At 61.7% G+C, this 18,467-nt stretch overlaps 11 protein-coding genes across 11 annotated transcripts; 4 read left to right on the forward strand and 7 right to left on the reverse strand.

Annotated features, from left to right (window-relative positions):
- Positions 1 to 17: 17 nt before the first annotated feature.
- NMT1 (glycylpeptide N-tetradecanoyltransferase) lies at positions 18 to 1,568 on the forward strand (the record flags this gene model as incomplete). Its single annotated transcript, XM_060264182.1, has 1 exon — positions 18 to 1,568. The coding sequence occupies one exon, from the start codon at positions 18 to 20 to the stop codon at positions 1,566 to 1,568; it is 1,551 nt and encodes a 516-aa protein (XP_060120165.1).
- A 13-nt stretch (positions 1,569 to 1,581) lies between these two features.
- NCA2 (Nuclear control of ATPase protein 2) lies at positions 1,582 to 3,221 on the reverse strand (the record flags this gene model as incomplete). Its single annotated transcript, XM_060264183.1, has 3 exons — positions 1,582 to 1,630; positions 1,671 to 2,892; positions 2,915 to 3,221. The coding sequence occupies 3 exons, from the start codon at positions 3,219 to 3,221 to the stop codon at positions 1,582 to 1,584; spliced, it is 1,578 nt and encodes a 525-aa protein (XP_060120166.1).
- A 44-nt stretch (positions 3,222 to 3,265) lies between these two features.
- MgSsk1 (Two-component response regulator SSK1p) lies at positions 3,266 to 6,421 on the forward strand (the record flags this gene model as incomplete). The annotated part of the gene is made up of 1 exon (XM_060264184.1): positions 3,266 to 6,421. One exon carries the CDS (start codon positions 3,266 to 3,268, stop codon positions 6,419 to 6,421), a length of 3,156 nt encoding a protein of 1,051 aa, XP_060120167.1.
- An 8-nt stretch (positions 6,422 to 6,429) lies between these two features.
- On the reverse strand, positions 6,430 to 7,518 carry SUR2 (sphingolipid C4-monooxygenase; the record flags this gene model as incomplete). Its single annotated transcript, XM_060264185.1, has 1 exon — positions 6,430 to 7,518. The coding sequence occupies one exon, from the start codon at positions 7,516 to 7,518 to the stop codon at positions 6,430 to 6,432; it is 1,089 nt and encodes a 362-aa protein (XP_060120168.1).
- Positions 7,519 to 7,563: 45 nt separating this feature from the next.
- On the forward strand, positions 7,564 to 8,725 carry SCJ1 (DnaJ- protein scj1; the record flags this gene model as incomplete). The annotated part of the gene is made up of 2 exons (XM_060264186.1): positions 7,564 to 7,752; positions 7,775 to 8,725. 2 exons carry the CDS (start codon positions 7,564 to 7,566, stop codon positions 8,723 to 8,725), a joined length of 1,140 nt encoding a protein of 379 aa, XP_060120169.1.
- Positions 8,726 to 8,747: 22 nt separating this feature from the next.
- MJAP1_000217 (cathepsin D) lies at positions 8,748 to 12,151 on the reverse strand (the record flags this gene model as incomplete). The annotated part of the gene is made up of 3 exons (XM_060264187.1): positions 8,748 to 10,011; positions 10,035 to 10,287; positions 10,615 to 12,151. The coding sequence occupies 3 exons, from the start codon at positions 12,149 to 12,151 to the stop codon at positions 8,748 to 8,750; spliced, it is 3,054 nt and encodes a 1,017-aa protein (XP_060120170.1).
- A 361-nt stretch (positions 12,152 to 12,512) lies between these two features.
- TIM10 (protein transporter tim10) lies at positions 12,513 to 12,872 on the reverse strand (the record flags this gene model as incomplete). Its single annotated transcript, XM_060264188.1, has 3 exons — positions 12,513 to 12,621; positions 12,647 to 12,762; positions 12,798 to 12,872. 3 exons carry the CDS (start codon positions 12,870 to 12,872, stop codon positions 12,513 to 12,515), a joined length of 300 nt encoding a protein of 99 aa, XP_060120171.1.
- Positions 12,873 to 13,069: 197 nt separating this feature from the next.
- MJAP1_000219 (cathepsin D) lies at positions 13,070 to 14,425 on the reverse strand (the record flags this gene model as incomplete). The annotated part of the gene is made up of 1 exon (XM_060264189.1): positions 13,070 to 14,425. One exon carries the CDS (start codon positions 14,423 to 14,425, stop codon positions 13,070 to 13,072), a length of 1,356 nt encoding a protein of 451 aa, XP_060120172.1.
- A 780-nt stretch (positions 14,426 to 15,205) lies between these two features.
- Positions 15,206 to 16,497, reverse strand: MJAP1_000220 (cathepsin D; the record flags this gene model as incomplete). The annotated part of the gene is made up of 2 exons (XM_060264190.1): positions 15,206 to 15,379; positions 15,415 to 16,497. 2 exons carry the CDS (start codon positions 16,495 to 16,497, stop codon positions 15,206 to 15,208), a joined length of 1,257 nt encoding a protein of 418 aa, XP_060120173.1.
- A 693-nt stretch (positions 16,498 to 17,190) lies between these two features.
- MJAP1_000221 (uncharacterized protein) lies at positions 17,191 to 17,622 on the reverse strand (the record flags this gene model as incomplete). Its single annotated transcript, XM_060264191.1, has 1 exon — positions 17,191 to 17,622. One exon carries the CDS (start codon positions 17,620 to 17,622, stop codon positions 17,191 to 17,193), a length of 432 nt encoding a protein of 143 aa, XP_060120174.1.
- Positions 17,623 to 17,840: 218 nt separating this feature from the next.
- Positions 17,841 to 18,063, forward strand: MJAP1_000222 (uncharacterized protein; the record flags this gene model as incomplete). Its single annotated transcript, XM_060264192.1, has 2 exons — positions 17,841 to 17,968; positions 18,000 to 18,063. The coding sequence occupies 2 exons, from the start codon at positions 17,841 to 17,843 to the stop codon at positions 18,061 to 18,063; spliced, it is 192 nt and encodes a 63-aa protein (XP_060120175.1).
- Positions 18,064 to 18,467: the final 404 nt, after the last annotated feature.

The following is an 18,467-nucleotide window of genomic DNA, read 5'->3' on the forward strand; positions in this document are numbered from 1 at the left end:
TGCCACGTGGTAACACGATGTCAAACGAGGCCCCCAAAGACGCCCAAGGCCTGCAGAACCTCGCACGCCTGATGGCGATGCTCGACACGGACGCGCGCGCGCCCAAAGCCCCGAGCGAGCACAAGTTCTGGAAGACGCAGCCGGTGGTCCAGCCGGGCGACCATCCCTCGCTCGCCGAGGGGCCGATCCACCCGGACCTGCCCCCGGAACAGGTGCGTGGGACGCCGTACCCCTTGCCGGCGGACTTTGTCTGGGACACTATCGACATGGACGACGACGCGCAGCTCCTCGAGGTGTACGAGCTGCTCACGGCTAACTACGTCGAGGACGACGAGTCGACGATGCGCTTCAAATACTCTGCCGAGTTCCTGCACTGGGCGCTGCGTCACCCCGGCTACAACAAGACATGGCACGTCGGCGTGCGTGTCGCATCCACCAAGAAGCTCGTCGCATTCATCGCGGGCATCCCCCAGGAGCTGCGCGTGCGCGACACCGCGCGCCAGACCACCGAAATCAACTTTTTGTGCGTGCACAAGAAGCTGCGCTCCAAGCGCCTTGCGCCGGTGCTCATCAAGGAGGTGACGCGCCGCTGCAACCTCAGCGGCATCTTCCAGGCGATATACACGGTGGGATCGGTGCTGCCGACGCCGGTGTCGTGCACACGCTACTACCACCGCACGCTCGATGCATCCAAGCTGCTGGATATTGGCTTTAGCGCGGTGCCGGAAGGCATGTCGCGCGACGCGCACGTCGCGCGCTACACGCTCCCCAAGACGACCGCGATCGCGGGCCTGCGCGAGATGGCCCCCGCGGACGTGCCACAGGTCGGCGCGCTCCTGCGCCGCTACCTGCGCCGCTTTGACATGGCGCCGCGCTATACCGACGCCGAAGTCGCGCACCTCTTCCTCAGCGGCCGCGGAAAGGAGCAGGCGGACGGAAAGCGCACCGGCCAGGTGACCTGGACATACGTCGTGGAGAGCGAGGGGCGCATTACCGACTTCTTTTCGTTCTACTCGCTCCCCTCGTCGATCCTCGAGCATCCCAAGCACGACACGCTCGAGGCGGCCTACCTGTTTTACTATGCGAGCGAGTCGGCCTTTGCGACGCCCGCGCCGAAGCGCGCGCAGGACGACGCTACCGCGCCGTACGCGCGCGCCGAGGCCGACGGCACGCCGGCGTGGCAGCGCGCCGCGCTCTCGCGCCTCGGCGCGGCCGAGGCGAGCGACGAGGCGGACGTCGTGCCGTGGAACCAAGAGTCGCCCGAGCAAAAAGCCAAGCTCAAGGCGCGCCTGAACGAGCTCATGACCGACATGCTCGTCCTCGCCAAGCTGCACAACTTTGACGTGCTCAACTGCCTCACGGTCCTCGACAACCCCCTCTTTGCATCGGACCTCAAGTTTGGGCCGGGCGATGGATTCCTGCGCTTCTACCTCTTTAACTGGCGCGTCCAGCCGGTGGCCGGCGGCATGGGCCAGCGCGCCGGCGAGGCGGACCTCGATCCCGCCGCGACCGAGCGCAAGGCCGAGCCCACACGCGAGGGCTCGGGGAATGGTGTCGTGATGGTCTAGTGCACCAGCTTGTTCATAGCCAGTAGCCACGACCAGCTGCGCCACATGCGGTCGACCGTCGCCTGGCGGTGCGCCCACGCGTCGGCGCCGCCGCGGTCGGACAGGAGCGCGGTCTGGCCCGCGGCCTCGAGCACGCCGAGGTCCTGTGCGATCTCCGCCTCGAGGCGCGACGACACGGCGCGGTCGCGCGCGGCGGCCGGTACCAGCGTGCCAAACGACGTGCGCAGCGTGTCGACGTCGAGGAGCAGGAAGCCGTACCCCTTTGCGCCGGCCGTATCCCCGCGGCTGACGAGCGCGTCGACGCGGCGCAGCGCCTCCCACGCGCCGAGGCGCGCGTCGCGCACAGTGCGCTGCACCTTGACCGAGGCTTCGCCGTACAGGAGCGAGCGCACGCAGCGCACGCCCTGCGTCCAGAGCAGGTAGACCAGTGCCAGCGCCGGCGCGAGGCCGACAAAGCCAATGAGCAGCTCCTGCGAGCGCAGGAGCCAGTCGATGCCGCTGAGCGCGACCTCGAGGTCGACCTTGGCCTTTTGCACCTGGATCAGCACGGTGCGGATGAGGCTGCCGCCGAGGAGCGAGCGCAGCGGCGTGCGGATATCGCGCTCGTACAGCTCCATGACGCTCGTCAGGTCGCCGTGCTGCACGCGCTGCACCGCGTTGGCGATCGCGCCGTCGCGCCACTTGAGCTTGTCCGACCCCAGCTCGGCGACCATCCGCTCCAGGCTGTGCTGGTCCGCCGCGAGCGAGTCGCGCGAGATGATCATGCGGCGCTCCGCCTGACCGGCGCGCACCGTGTCGAGGAGGCGCATCGCCGGCTCGTACACCCACCCAATCACGAGGCCGCGCAGCGTCGCACCGGCCTGGGTGAGCTGCTCGACGATCGACGTCCAGTTCGCCGAGACGTACTGCGTGATGCCGATCGAGACGAGCGGATAGGCGACGAGCAGCGGCCAGGTCCGTGCGAGGAGCGACGGCTTGCCGCACGCGTCGCTCGCCAGGAGGCGCGCGACGCGGCTCTCGTGCCGCGCGACGGCATCGAGCAGCACCGAGGCGGCGTCCTCGACGGATGCCGCCTTGGCATCGTCGCTGCCGAGTGCCTTGGCGACCTTGTGCACGAGCGCCTGGACGTCGCTCGCCTGCTCGTTGGCGTGCCACGCAAGTGCGACCGACCCGAGCGTCTCGGCGAGCGCATCGTACGCCTCGCTCAGGCGCGCGCCCCGCGCGTGCGCTTCCATGCGTACGCCACGCAGCGTCACGAGCGCGCTGCGCGGCAGCCCGCGGTGCGCAATACTATAGACACTCTTGCCGACGCGCTCGGGGAGGGCTGCGTGAGCTTCGCTACCTACTTTGCACCCAGTACACCGTGCCTTGCCACGGCGACTCTTCGATCTGCGCCCAGTACCACTGCAGCTCGCGCACCGCGCCCGCGTCCTGCGTCAGGGCGTCGACGAGGTAGCGCAGCGTCGCCAGCACCACGCGTGTGGTGTCTGCATCGGTATGCTCCGCGCTGCGCACGCGCGCGAGCGCGCTCGAAAGCGCCGCACACGTACGCAGACGCAGCAGCGTCTCGCCATCCCACGTCCGCGCGCTCGGCGGCGCAAGCCCGTGCAGCGCCGCCTCCAGCGACCCCGCCAGGGACCGTGCTGCGCTCATCGTTGTGGAGGTCCGGCCGAGACGGGACGCGAGCGACGTCGACGATGCTGGCGAGCCAGAAGGCGTACCAGCTGCTGTCGCAGACGCTGCTGCAGTGCATTGACACGACGCTCCATGCGCTCTGGCAGCCGCTTTATGCGCAGGTGCGCGTTCCGGTGAGCGCGCCGACGCTCCAGGCGGTGGTGCACTCGACGGTCGCCGTGCAGTGGCTCGGCGCGTGGCTCTCGCTGAGCGCCGCGCCGACCGCGATCCCGATCCCCGAGGCGCCCGTGTCGCTCTCAGCGCACGTTGAAGATCTGGCGCAGCTTGCGGCGGACGTCGTGACGACCGGCGCGGCGGCGAACCGTGTCGAGCTGTTTCTCACCGCGCCGGTGCAGCTCGGTATCGACAGCGCGACGGACGCGGGTCACGTCCAGCGATTTTTGATCGGCGAGGGGCCGCACGATATGAGCCTGCCATGGTTTCCGTCGGCGTACTATGGCGTGGCGACACACACCATCCTCGTGCACGTCCTCTCGTGGCTAGTGCATCTCTCCGCACAAGATTCGCGTGTGATTGTCTTGCCAGTGACCTATGCAAACTCGAGCGACGCACGCATCGACTTCTTCTTCGACTCGACCATGCCCCCGGACATGACCGCGTGGCCCAGCTGGCTGGGGCCGCAGGCGGATCTCCAGCATGTGCTCGACGAGCTCGGCATGATGGCGACTCAGGGTCTCTTGCGGAAAGAGGACCTCGACGCGCTGCCGCTCCTTGCGCCGCTCAAGGGCGCGACGCACGCAACCTACCTGCGCATCTCGCTGCGCCGCCCGCGGTCCATCGACTTGATCTCCAGCGTGCCCGCGAGCGTCGCGGACGGCGCGCCGTCGCTCGTGCGCCTCGTGCACGGCCTGCCGCTGGAAACAATGCGCGCGCACCTCACACACCGCCGCGTCCTCCTCTTGGGCTCGCAGCGGGGCGGCGAGGCGCTCCTGCCCCAGCTCCAGTCCTACCTCTTGGAGCTGGGATGCGACGCCGAGTACGCGCCGAATACGCCGCCGTCCAAGGCGCTGAGCAAGGTCGAAGACGTGCTGTCGCCCGAGCGGCTCGGTGGGGGCAAGTCCGATGGCGTCATCACCCCCGAGGGCTCATCGACCGCGACGTCTGCCGAAGCGACGCCGGCCGAGGAGATACCGAGCATGCTGGATGCGGCGGGGCGGACGTACGATCTCGTGATCCTGCACGACAATGCGCCGATGCTGCATGCGCTGCTCAGTACAAGCATCACGGTGCCGATCATCTACTTTGCCACGCCGATGAAGCTCGAGCGCCTCGCTGCCGAGGCATTCGGCGCACACGTCGTCTTTCTTCCCGAGCCCGTCGGGCATATCCGCCTTATGTGGGCACTCTTTACCGCGTGGTTTGCCTACGACGCCACGACGTCGACCTACCTGAGCCGCGACGGCGTGGTGCTGCCTGCGAGCGCGCGCCCGCCACAGGGCTACGGCCACGCGGTGTCGCGCTCCTCGTCGATGATGGACTCGAACGTCTCGACACCCGGTTCCACCTCGTCGCAGGAAGTGCTGCAGCGCCCGGGCAACTCACGCGAATCATCCAGCTCCTCGTTCTCGCACCTGCTCACGAACGACTCGAACGACGAGCTGTCAATCGACCAGCTGCACATTTCCTCGCCCTTTTCCGCGCCTGTTCCGCAGCGCGCCGAAACAGACGAGAGCCACTCGGAGCCAATCTCGCCGCGGACCGTGGTCGAAGACTCGCTGCGGACGCCGGTGCAGCGGCTACAGGAGCCGCCGGACTACTTTACCAAGGCCGTCTCACAGCTCGCGACGCAGCCAAGCAACTCGGGCCTCGTCATCCGCAGCGCAGACGGCCGCGCGGCCGGCATCTTTTTCCACCCCCCGACCGAGAGCGAGGCGGACGGCGCACCGGTTGCGAATGCGCCGCCATCCAAGCCGGAGCTCGAGCGGAAGTACGACGGCGAGGCCGAGTCGTCCTTTGACCTCGCTGTGCCGCCTGGCGGCCCGGCCATGTCCTCGCCGTCGCTCGGCTCGGACGCTGCGCCGTCGCCCGGCACCGAGCTGAGCCTGAGCAACACGACGTTTTGTACCGAGCCGGTGGACGCGGTGTTGGGCCGCACGGATCCCGTGCACGGCGAGCGGCTCTATCCCAGTGGCCACGTTTTGCAGCCCGTCGGCTTCGAGACGATCCTCGGCATCGATCCCAAGGCCGTGCCGGAAGGGCCCGTGGCCGTCGTCCCCCCCGCCGAGTCGCTGGACATTTCGCGCACGCTCGCCATGGAGCGCCCCCCGTCGATGGAGCGCCCCGGCGCGCCAAAGTCCATCCAGCTCCCCCCGCCCCCCTCGATCCCCTCGCAGAAAAAGAGCGAGGTGGTGAAGGGACAGCCGACGCCCTTCTCGCACCTCCCCCCCAAGCTGAAGCGCACCAGCGCCCAGCCCCAGTCTGGTCTGCTAATCGGCGGCGCGTTTTCTCGCGAGGAGGCGCCAAAGGAGGCGGCGAGCATGAGCACAACGCCCGGGCGCCACTCGCCGACCCCTTCTATGCGCACGCAGCGGCGCAAGATGGCGCTGCGCGACGACTTTTTGCCGCCCGTCAAGGTGCTGATTGTCGAGGACAATGTAATTAACCAGCGTATCTTGTCCACGTTCCTGCGCAAGCGCCAGATCAAGTACGACATCGCCAAGGACGGGCGCGAGGCGATTGAAAAATGGAGTCAAGGCGACTTTCACCTAATTCTGATGGATATCCAGCTACCGGTCCTCGACGGGATCGAGGCTACGAAAGAGATCCGGCGTCTGGAGCACGTCGCGCGCGGCAGTCCGACGCAGGAAAATACCACACCGTCGCTGCCGACGCTTGCGTCGCGGCACTCGGTGATCATTGTCGCGCTCACCGCCTCGGTGCTCAACTCGGACCGTGTGGCGGCGCTTGCCGCGGGCTGCAACGACTTTCTGAACAAGCCCGTGAGCCTCCCGTGGCTCCAGCGCAAGATTCTCGAGTGGGGGAGCATGCAGTACCTCTTGCACGCCGGCCGCGCGGCGTTCGAACTCCCGCCCTCGCCGGGCGGCCGGCTGAACAGACCCCGCCGCTCGATCGATCGCGCCCTCGACGAAAAGGCGCAGCAGGTTGCGGAGAGGCTGCACCTCAGCCCCCCCCTTATGGCTCGACAGAGCGATGTATAGTATCTATCTTACATAGGACCTAACGAGTAGGCCACGACCGGGACCAGGAGGATCCCCGCAAAGAACACCACCGACCACGCCGAGGCGGTCGTATACGACGAGAGCTGGGCCGGGTCGCTTACCGGCACCGGCTTGCCCTCGGCCTTTGCGGCGAGCATCTTGCGGAATTCTTCGGGGTCCATACGCGTGCCCAGCAGCGTGTCAAAGTGTACGAAAAAGGGCTGCGAGTAGTTAAAGCGCAGCCCCTGGCTCTGGTGGTGCACGTCGTGATATTCTGCACAGTTGGGAAAGAGAAGGTGGATCGGGTTCATGTACCACGGGAACGCGTAGCCGCAGTGGTCCGATACCGTCTTGTACGTCGACAGCGAGAAGAAGACGATCGACTGGCGCAGGTTCATCATCGTCAAGAGCTGCGCAATGCCGGCGCCCGCCGAGTCGAGAATCAGACCCTCCAGAGGGTGGTTGTACAAGGCGCCAAATGCGTACGGCACATAGAGGCGGTGGTGGTGCGAGTGCAGCATGCGATACATCCAGCGCACCTCGTGCATCAGGCGATGCAGCATATACTGCCACGCATCCATCACAAAGCACCCGGCCCAGAACTGCAGCCAGGGAATGCCCCACCAGTACAGCGCGATCGCCCCGCGCACGATCAGCAGATCCGTCGCGCGCGATGCAGGCGCAAAGAGCGCGTACGCAGCACGCAGCCAGCCGGTGATCGCGTAGACATCCGCCTCGGGGTGTGCGTCTGTACGCCACGCGCCTTCGTACGGCGTGTCGTCGAGGACCAAAATACCGAGCACCGTCTGCACAATGTGCTGCAGCACGACCATGAGAATCACTTGGCGCATCGTCACACGGTTCCGCTGCTTGATCTGCTCGGGGGGATGCATGCGGTACCGTTCCGACCACTTGGGCTGCAGCACGTCCAGCGCATGGTACAGCAGCGACGTCACCCAGTAGACCAGGACAGGCATAAGCAGCGACAGGTGCTTGTCCGAGATCCAGTCAAGCACCCTTGCCTCCTTTTGATAGTAAAACGGCGTGGTCTGGCGCACCAGCGCGCTCACTTCGCTCTCGCTCAGTGCACCGCGCATCGTTGCCACAAAAAACGCGTGGTTCGCCACGTGGCACCTTTCTCCATGCTGCCTCGCTTCTGGTCGGTGCTCCTGGTAGCCGCGTGCGTGCTTGCGCCGATAGTGGCCGCCGCGCGCGACTACTACCAGGTGCTTGGTGTTGCGCGGAGCGCGTCAGAGCGCGAAATCAAGTCGGCATACCGGAAAATCGCGCGCGCGATCCACCCGGACAAGCACCCGGAGAAGGCGGAAGAAGTACGTCGCTTCACTCACCCAGTTTATGGAACTCAGCGAGGCGTACCAGACGCTGAGCGACAGCGAGATGCGCCAGGTGTACGACCGCCACGGCGCAGATGCGGCCAAGCAGCGCCAGGCCCAGAAAGACAACGGCCAGCGCTCGGGCGACGCCTTTGACCTCTTCCGCCAGTTCTTTGGCGGGGGGGCCTCGGACGAGACGCCCAAGGGGCCGCGGCGGATGTACGAGGCGGAAATGGCGCTGAGCGACGTGTACACCGGTCGCACCTTTACACTCTCTCACACGCGCTCGGTCGTGTGCCCGGAATGCTACGGCTCGGGCGCCGAGTCGTCGGCGCACATTCATACTTGCTCCCAGTGCAACGGACAGGGCGCCCAGATCATGCGCCAGCAGATCATGCCGGGCTTTGTGACCAACGTCCAGGTACAGTGCAACGCGTGCGGCGGCAAGGGCAAGACCATCGCGAAACTCTGCAAACGGTGCCGCGGCCACAAGACAGTCGTCGACGAGACGGAAATCGAGGTCGAGGTCGAGGCGGGTGCGCGCGAGGGCGCCGAGTACCACTTTGAGGGGATGGGCGAGCAGAGCCCGGACCACGACGCAGGCGACGTCGTGGTCGTGGTACACACCAAGACCGGGCCGGGCGACTTCCGGCGAGTGGGCCATAACCTGTACTTCACGGTGCCGCTGTCGCTCTCCGAGGCGCTGTTTGGCTTTGAAAAGGAGCTCACTCACTACGATGACCACCCGTTCACGTTGCGCCGCCGCTCCGCGACGCAGCCGGGGCACGTCGAGCGCATCCTCGACGAGGGCCTTCCCATTCCGGAGGAGGAGCGCGAGGCCGCGCAGGGCCGCACCGTTGGCGACCTGTTTGTCACGTACTCGGTGGTGATTCCCGAGACGCAGGGCAAGACGCGCCAGGCACTCGCCAAGGCACTCGGTGTGGACGATGTGCGTCATACAGAGTTGTAGGGTATCATAAATGCTATGGTATCTAGACTACCAGATAAATTGCAACAACAAGTGCCACCAAGGCAGAAAGGAGGGATGCACGGAGCGCCGTGGCGCTCGAGCTCACCATGTGCATTCCGGCCGGGACACTGAGCACCGACGGCGAAGGCAGCGCTTTGCTCGGCAGCTCTTGGTTCTCGGCAGGTATCAATGTCGAGCTCGGGAGGAGCAGAGAACCGGAAGGCGTCGACCGCACCGACGTGGAGAGGCTCGTCATGGACGGCTTCGCCACGCCTTGGTCCGGTAGCCGCGCAAAGCCCACGAGCTCGGGCTCGTAGCTAAACACACTGTACACCGTCTTGAGGAACGAGTCGCCAATGATCCAGTTAGGTGCGTTGGTGATCTTCGGTTCGTGTACAAACACCGCACCGACGCACTCCTTGCTCCCGGCACTCACATGGCCCAAGTTCAGGCTGTCGTTGGTCAGTGTGTAAGGCACGTTGTTGAAGGAGAGCGTGACGTTAAAGGCCGAGTCACAGGGATATGTATAGTACTGCGACATGTTAACGCCCCCCGGCTTTGCACCGGGAATCGACTCGTAGATCTGCTTGACCAAGCTGCCGGGGCCGCCGATCAGCGTCGTGCCCGTGTCGATCGCGGCAGAGGACTGGCTGCCGAGCGCAATGTTATTGCCATTCACCATGAGTCCACTGAGCGCCACACCCCAATAGCCACGACCTTTGGAGCCGTACGCGGGAAGAACCGGCGTCCAGGAGATCTCGCCTTGGAACTGCGAGCGGTCGATTCTGCCGAGCGTCATCGTGCCTCCGGGCAGCACATCGCCCCGCCCTTTGGTATTGTCGATGTTGGTGGCGAGCTGGAACGAGAACACACGCTGCTCCATCCTGCCTTTCGACGCAAGCAGCTGCCACAGCGGTATGTCGTTCGTGGCCGAGAGACTCGAAAAGCCCAGACCCATCAGGCCCGAGGCGGGTGGCGTGAGCGTCTTTTGGCCGAGCCTGCTCGCCTGCGCAAAGGCAAGCGACGACACGCTGTAGCCCGCCACGGACACCGTGTCCGAGACCATCGTGCCTTGCACGGAGCCCACACCGTACTCGAGGTGGAAAGGCGCGTTGCTCAAGTGACTCGAGCTGCTGGCCGACGCATTGTAGCGCTGCATCGACGCATCGCAGCCCGAATGCGGCGCGCAGCTCGCACCGACAATCCAAAAGTCAGCGGATCCCGTATCGAGAACAACATTGAACATTTTGCCGGGTGTCCCAACCTGCACTGCGCCAAAATAGAAGCTGGGTGAGTCGTGTGCACGTACCTGTCTGCGCCATAGTCGGCCAGAACAACTTGCTGGCGCGCCTCGAGCGAGCTGTTACGATGCGAGTAGCGTGCATGCATTTTTTGGGCTTCACGGGACGCCCACTCCATGAGCGCCTCGCCGTGCAAGCCATTGCGGGGGTGCAGTGCGTTGGGGTTCGTCCAGATCGGGACGGTGAAATTCTGCGAGGTATCATGCGTGGCCGACGGCGAGGCCTGGGTATACGAGAGCCACAATAGGGAGTAAATAATCCCTAGTAGTCTGCCGTAGTTCATGGTTGCGTGCAGAGCTCCCTTCCGCACAAACATGTGCCGTGCTCAGTCCTTGGGTGGAGATCCACTGCCCTGCTTATGCTGATTGGCCCGGCCTGCATCTGTATGGAGGTTCTTCATCCTTGCTGCAATAATTTCACGCATAGGCAAACCCCAGCTCTAATTTGGCCAATCAGCAGCGCTGATAGGTGATCCTGGCAGCGTCGCGTGGTCAGGGGCACATTCGATTTACAAACAGATGGAGGCTACGAGCGTGGCCAGCAGGGCTGAAAGGAGGACCAGACGAAGGCTGCTGACAGCACGCGCACTGAGCTGGCCGCTGTTGCCGCCGAGACCGTATGCGCTGAGCGTCTGCATCCCGCTCGGGACGCTGACCAGCGAAGGCTTCGGCAGGCCCGCACCGCCCAACAGGCCCGTCTGGCGCGTGTTGACCGTGCGCGAGGAAAGGCCGCCGGGGATGCCGCCGCCGCCAGCCGCGGCCGAGCGCGTAGCAGACGCAGACTTGGCGGTACTCACCGAGGTCATCGAGAGCGTCTGTACTCCACCCTTGGGCAGGCTGGCAAAGCCCACCTGCTCGGGGTTCCACATAAAGGCCGTGTAGACCGTGCGCAAGAAGGTATCACCCAGAATCCACGTAGGCATTCCAGAGCGTGCGTCAATTCCCGCATCAAAAAGCGCACTCGCACAGTAGCTGCCGCTTTGGGACACCATACCGATGTTGAGCTGCTCATTGTCGAGCTGGAATTGCTTTCCTCCAAAGGTGAACGAGACGGTGAAGGGTTGCGTGCATGGGAAGAGATAGTATCCCTCGCCGCCCAGCATCGACGATGGTGCAGAGCGGGCGTTGGGGATCTGCTCATAGATGGCTTGAATCACGTTCGAGGGAGCGCCAATGAGCGTCGTGCCGGTATCGACCGCCACCAAATTGTCCGAGCCGAGGTTGACGTTGTTGCCATTCACCTGCATGGCGTCCATCTTGATACCCCAGTAGCCCATACCCTGCGAGCCGAAGCGCGAGGCAAGCTTGACCCACGCAATGTCGCCCGAGAACTGCTGGTCATCGAGGTTGCCGAGCGTGAAGACACCGCCGGGATTAATATCTTTGGCCGACTTGGCGTGCTCCGCATTCGTCGCAAGCTGGAACGAAAAGACGGGGTCCTTGACCTTGCCCTGGATCGCCACAACCTCCCAGAAGGGCGAGCTGCCACTGCTTGAAAGGGACTCGAATCCCATGCCCATCAGGCCCGACACGGGGCTCTGGATGGTGCCTTGGGCGAGCTGCTTCGCCTGCCCAAGCGTCAGACCCGCCACCTTGTAGCCCGCCATGGTCACATCGTCCGCACCCAGCGTACCAGCGACGGCGCCCGAGCCGTAGGGCACCTGGAAATTTTGGCCACTGCCTTTGTAGGTCGAGCTCTTGGACGCATCGAACTGCGTCAGACCAGCGCACGACGAGCAAGACGAGTCTGCAATCCAAAAGTCGGACGATCCAGTGTCCAGCACGACGTTAAACGTGGTCGAAGGCGAGCCAACGCCAATCTGTGAAAAGTAAAACGTATCGGGGCCCACGTCACCCAGACCGGCCATCTGACGCGCCTCCTTTTTGGAGTTCTTGCGGTTCTTCTTTTTGTACTTGCGCTGGAGGTGACCACGCTCCCGCGCCATCCAGGCCGCGAGCGTGTCATTGCCCACATTCTTGTTGCGCGGATGCAGCGCGCGCTTGTTGGTGTATATGGGCAGCGAAATATGGGTGGCCTCCGGCGACGGCGCCGCAGTGGACGTCGCCGACGGAAGGGCACTAGCGCACATGGCCAGAGCACCCAGAGCCAGGAGCATGCTATGCATGCTGGCCACAACCATTGTGAGTGTGGGGCGAAGAAAGAGCGGAGCCAAGCACGGGTGGGACGCGACAGTGCACTGCCTGGCGAAACGCGCCACAAATTCCCATTTACCCGCCGCCGCCACGTGGGGTACAGGTGCGAGGTGGTGGCGTAGAAGCGCAGTGCCGAGCCTTGGGAGTGTCTTGGCATACGAATCATTGCGTAACTATGAATCGACAGAGTGGCTATGCCAATGTTCGTTAGGGTCTGCAAATAGAGCGTTGTGGCATAGGTCCATGCCCTGCGGCGGACAAACAAGCGCAGTCGCACAAATCTGCAAAGAGATGCACGCATCCCTGCTACGCCACCCAAGCACCTTGCGACCATTAACCAAACATGCGGCCGCCGGGGGCACCGGCGCCAGAAGCCTGCTGGCCGATAGCCTGCATCTGCTCGCCGACCTTGGCGTTGACGGCAAAGAACTTGCTCACGCAACTGATGTCAGAATAGGTAGACATACCGATCAATGCACACGCTTTCACCCTTAAGCAGATCGGGCTCCGCGTAGCGCGTGCTGATGCACTTCTTATGGCACGACTCCACAAGACGGTTGAACACGTCCGTGATCATATCGAGCTGGGGTATAAGAATGTCTGTATGTATGAACGTACTTCTGCAGTAGCAGCCTCGAGCTGCGCCGAGTTGGCCGCGGGGGCCGCGCTGCTTCCACCTCCGAAAAGCGGCATGACTGTGTCTGGAAGGTGCCGACGTTCTCCTTCGCGACCGCTGCGGTTGCTGACTAAAATGAGGCGTGCGTGCTCCACTTGCGATACGTGGAGCAAATGCATGTCGCCCAGCCTGGCGTCGTGTCCATGTCATTGATCGTTGCTACGAAAAGGGATCCATAAAAAAAAAAGATTAAAAGAAAAGTTCATTACCAAGATTAGCACAGGACGCATGCCAGTGTCACGGAAAGGAGGACAATATAGAGTGCAAACTGGATCGAATAGGCACGGTGCGCTCCCGAGGTGGCCGTCGGTGGTCTGTACACGCTGAGGGGCTGGATCGAGGGGCTGTGCACCTCAACTGAGGCCATAGAAAGTACACTGGCAGCAGTAACTCCAGTCTGCTTTGTGTTGGCGGAATCCGAAGTGATAGATGGGAGGTCAGTCAGGTGCACCTGCGCCGCATTGCCCGAGAAGGAGGGCGCCAGAGGGACCGACGTAGTCGGGAGCACCTGGCCATCCTTGCTCGATAGACTCGCGAAGCCGACACGTTCGGGCTTCCAGCTGAATACGGAAAATACCGTCTTGAGGAAGGTATCACCGAGCAGCCAGCGCGGCGTATAGCCATCGCCGAGGAAGACGTACAGCGCGCTGACGCACATCTTGTCGTCGTCGTCGGCGGGGCCCAAGTTCAGTTGCTCGTTGGTCAACGTAAAGTTCCTTCCACCGAACGCAAAGTCCACCTGAAACTGTTGCTCGCAAGGGATGAGGTAGGAGTACTCAAAGTTGTAGTACTGCTTCGACGCAGGAGTTGAGCCCGGAATCTGGTCGTACACAGCCTCGACAACGTTAGCCGGACCACCAATGTGCGTCGTACCCGTGTCCACAGCAACGACGGTTTCGCCGCCCAGGTCGATATTGTTGCCATTCACCGACAACGAGTCCATCTCGACCGCCCACCATCCATAGCCCTTAGAGCCGTACTTGGGCGCAATGTGCATCCACGCAATATCGCCCGTGTACTGCTGATGGTCAAGGTATCCGAGCGTAAACACACCACCAGGCGTCAGATCCGTGCGGTTGTGCGTGGCGTTGTAGTTGTCCGCGATCTGCACGGTAAAGACGGGGTCTTTGGTCTGGCCCTGGATCGAAATGACTTGCCAGAAAGGTGTGATGGGGTTCTTGTTCAGCGTTTGAAAGCCTAGACCCATCAGCCCGCTGATGGGAGCTGGGAACATGTCGTTCGAATAGAGCTTCAACGCGCGCGCAAACGAAAGGCCCGAGACATCGTAGCCGGCGAACGTCACGTTTTCCGTTCCAAGAATACCATAGATCGTGGTGTTAGGATAGCGAATTTCATACGAAATATTACTCGACTGGGCGGACGAGCTCTTGGAAGCGTCGTAGCGGGGCGTCGTAGCCTCACAACCGTCCGCAGGCGTGCAACTCGTGTCCATAATCCAGAAATCCGAGCTACCCGTATCAAGTGCGACATTATACGTCAATTGCGGTGTACCCATACCGATTTGAGAGTAGTAGAGATCGTCGCGACCTTGGTCACCGATAGGTGCCATCTGGCGTGCCTCAATCTTGCCATTCTTGGACTTTGGCTTAGAGGAGTACTTTGACGCAAGGTGCTTCTGCTCACGTTGAAACCACTCCAGTAGCTCAATTCCGCGTACGTTCTTGTTCCGTGGGTGAGATGCGTTCCGGTTTACGAGGATGGGTGCCTGGAATCCCTTGGCATTGTGCGTAGAAACCGCCGGTTGGGTTGGCGTCGGCTCCGCAAACACATGCGTGGCCAGGGAAAATGTCCACGCTGCGATTACCGTGGTAGCAAACCGCATCCCTAGCCTTGGATATCTAGTACAATGCACATTTTATCAGGGCCCTTCGTACTGAGCAGCTCTATCTTGGTTTGGTACGGATTGATGATCCCACGTGTTAGTTCCAAAGGCGCGTTCCACATTCTAATTTGAGGACTTCGAAATTATCCGCGTCCAGCTGCAGATTAAATTCACCTAATATAGAATTCGCAAATAATGCTTTGCGCGCGCAGAATGTGCTCAAGTGCCTTGCAGCCACGTGTAGTCGGAAGCTAATGTCGGTAGCTGTATAGGGGTCCGGGGATGCTAGAGTGATATTGCACAATGCAAGCTCGAGCGGAGCTGAGTGCGATTATGGTGAAACAGGGAGAGATTGGACCTTCGTAGAGTCATTATACCAAAAGGAAGACAAAGGGCATGAGAAAAATGGAAAAGAGGAATGTGCGAGGGGCATGCGGCGCGCGAACCGGGGCGCCATTGAAGCTGAATCCCGCAAGCCTACTGCTCTCAGAGGCACTGCTCTCAGAACTAGCTGAAACCGCGCTGGACGAGGACGATTGTGTACTTGTGCTGCTCGGGGACGATGCCTTCGATGTGCTTGTCGACGTGCTCTGGATATTTCGGGCTGAGCTGGAAGATGCCGCCCCACCGTTCGGGGCGCTTGCCACAGAGGGCGTGGGTAGTCCATTGACCACTGGCAAACTAGCCTGATTGGCTGGGGCGTTGGAAGCACTTACGATGGGTGCCCCCGCCGCGTCGGGTGAGGTCTTGGCACCACCTTCGGGCAGCGCTGCGAACCCGATCCGTTCGGGGCTCCAGCTAAAGACGGTGTAGACGGTGCGCAGAAAGGCATCACCCAAGATCCACCCAGGCATCCCTGCACTGGCATCATTATCAGCGATAAACAGTGCGCTGGCGCACTGATCACCTTTTGTTGAAATGGCGCCAATGTTCAGCGTGGTACTGTCGAGAGTAAATGCCTTGCCGCCCAGGGTCAGTTCCAGCTTAAAGGACTGCTTGCACGGGAAAACATAATACCCACGTCCGCCCAGGACATTTTCCGGCGCCGGTTTTGCGTTGGGAATGTTGGCATAGATGGCCTTGACGAGCTCGGCAGGACCGCCGATCAACGTTGTACCTGTATCGACGGCAGCGACGTTGTTGGAGCCGAGCGAGACGGTGTGGCCATTGACTTGGATTTTATCCATGGGGATGGCCCAATATCCCGTTCCTTTCGACCCAAACTGAGAAGCCGTATGAACCCAGGTAATATCGCCCGAGTACTGTGAGTCGTCCAGCTTGCCCAGCGTGAAGATGCCACCGGGATTCGTGTCCGTGGCGGACCTGACATTCCCAACATTGGAAACTAGCTGGAACGAGAATACAGGGTCGATGAATTTCCCACTGGCCGCCACCACTTGCCAAAATGTCGCTGCGGATGCGCTGGACAGCTTCGAGAAGGCCATGCCCATCAGGCCAGCAGCCGGAGCACGAATCGCATTGTTAACGAGTTTCGTTGCACGGCCAAACGTAAGGTCGTTGATCTTGTAATCGGCCATGCTCACGTCGTCTGCTGCTAGTGTCCCTCCGACCGATCCGATTCCGTACGGCACCGAAAAAGGTTTGTTGCTGCCATGATACGAGGAGCTCTTTGATGCGTCGTACCGATCCATGCCATTGCATCCTCCGCATCCCACATCGGCGAGCCACACGTCGGCAGAGCCCGTGTCGAGGATCACATTGAACTTCTTTTCCGGGGTACCGATGCCGATCTGCAAGTAATAAAACCCGTCCGCACCGACATCGGTCAAACCAGCCATCTGGCGCGCTTGAATAGAGCTCTGTGATGAATTCCTCCTTCCATATTTGGACTGGAGGTGGTTGCGTTCACGATCCATCCAATCTACCAATGCATCGCCCTGTACGTTCTTGTTGCGGGGATGCAAGGCATGTTTATTGGCGAGAATGGGTACGGTAATACTCGCATTCACACTCGAAACATTGTGTGCTGTATAGTTCAGTGCGGACACGCCGACGACCCACGCCACCAAACCAAGAAACAGTCTGGCATGCCCCATCGTACCGAAACCTAGCCTAAATTACCCCCTTGTGTACCGTGTTTCATTTTGGTCAGATTACGTTGACCACGTGTGCAGACCCCTGCTTCGCTTGCTTGATGCAAGTGTGTATCTTACGCGCGGCCGGCGCACGCCCGCCGGTGATCCGGTGCAGTGCGTCGCGAACGCAGCGCATTCTCTATAGCCGGACGCCTGTAGCACCCAAGCCACGCAGTTATTCATATGCAACATTGCAAGTATTGATTATTCTAAGGCATTTTGGTGGACCCGTTGACGGCTAAGAGCGCCAGCTCGACGCGACATAAAAAGAGCTCGAGGCCATTGTTCGCGTGCCATCAAGAGGCAGTCGTTCCGCCAGGACTAGGAAAACCTAGGCATGGAAAGTGCTTTCAACAGAGTAGGACTCTGTTTGGGACCACTTCAAAGACGAGTAACTTACTCGCGGCGGCCGAAGCGAGGGCGGAAGTCGCCGCTGGGCGCGCCGTCCTTCTTGTCACCGTCGTCGCGGCGGCGGTACTCGCGGTCACCGCCCTGGCGGCCACCGCGGAAACCGTCGCGCTCACCAACAACAGCGCGCTGGGGGCGAACGGGGCGCTTGTGGGTGGTGGGCACAATCTCGGCGGGGAGGTGCAGGTACTCGCGGAGGTACTCGAGACCCTCGTCAGTGAGCACGTAGTAGTACCACTGCCAGTTGAACTGGGTGTGGACGAAGCCCTTCGAGTTGAGCGACTGCATGGCCTTCACAACCTCGAGGTTGGGCACGTCGAGGTTGGGGTGCTTCACCTCGAAGTTCTTGGGGGCGACAAGCACACCCTCCTGGAAGAGGGCGGTGTAGATCGTGCGGCGGTTCTCCTTCGAAATGATCATGGTCTAGGGTAAGTAAACGTCGCAACTACGCACGTCGTTGGCGGTACAGGCAAGCAGCGGGGGCGATCTTCGGACAGGAATATAAAACACGTGACCCATCTAGTTTTGGTAATTACACACGTGACGTGATCCTGACCTTTTGCGCGGGGCGCCTGGCTCTGTTCTCCTACAAACGAACGGTGAGTAGGCCTGGGTGGCGAGTGCTAACGTTTAGCAACATGGGTAAAGTCCACGGATCCCTCGCTCGTGCCGGTAAGGTCAAGTCTCAGTGCCCCAAGGTCGAGAAGCAAGAGAAGCCCAAGATGGCCAAGGGCCGCGCGCACAAGCGCCTCTTGTACAACCGTCGGTACGTATCCCGGCCCGAGTCCTAACATTAGCTTCGTCAACGTCCAGGTCGGCCCTGGTGGCAAGCGCCGCATGAACTCCAACGCGGACAAGTAAACTAAAATACCTTGACAGCGCCTGCTGTGTGACAACCGTCCCAACAGGCTGCGCCTCGCGCTTGTATTGGCAGGTGCACATCACGATGTTTCTGTATTGTGCCTGCTTGGATGGCCGCTCTTGGCTCATCCAGTTCGCCGTGGACCGATGTATACTGTCCTCGTGTGGGCTATAGCTATCTGACGTCGATCGATGCGGCTCAAAATGGAAATGCATTACTGCAGTGTTTGGGTATATGGTTTCATGTACCTGTGTGGCGTGTAACGAAGAAAAGCAAAGGGGGAGGGAGGGGTATGGCATAAGAGGGGAGGTGAGAGGCGAAAAGTGTCGTGAAAGAGGCTGGCGAGGTCACTGTACGGCATCTCGTGGCCATGTCAGTACAGTGTCGATTTTTTAGGGCGCGG

The sequence above is a fragment of the Malassezia japonica genome, chromosome 1 (assembly GCF_029542785.1).
Source record: "Malassezia japonica chromosome 1, complete sequence".
In the NCBI taxonomy this organism is placed as follows: Eukaryota; Fungi; Basidiomycota; class Malasseziomycetes; order Malasseziales; family Malasseziaceae; genus Malassezia; species Malassezia japonica.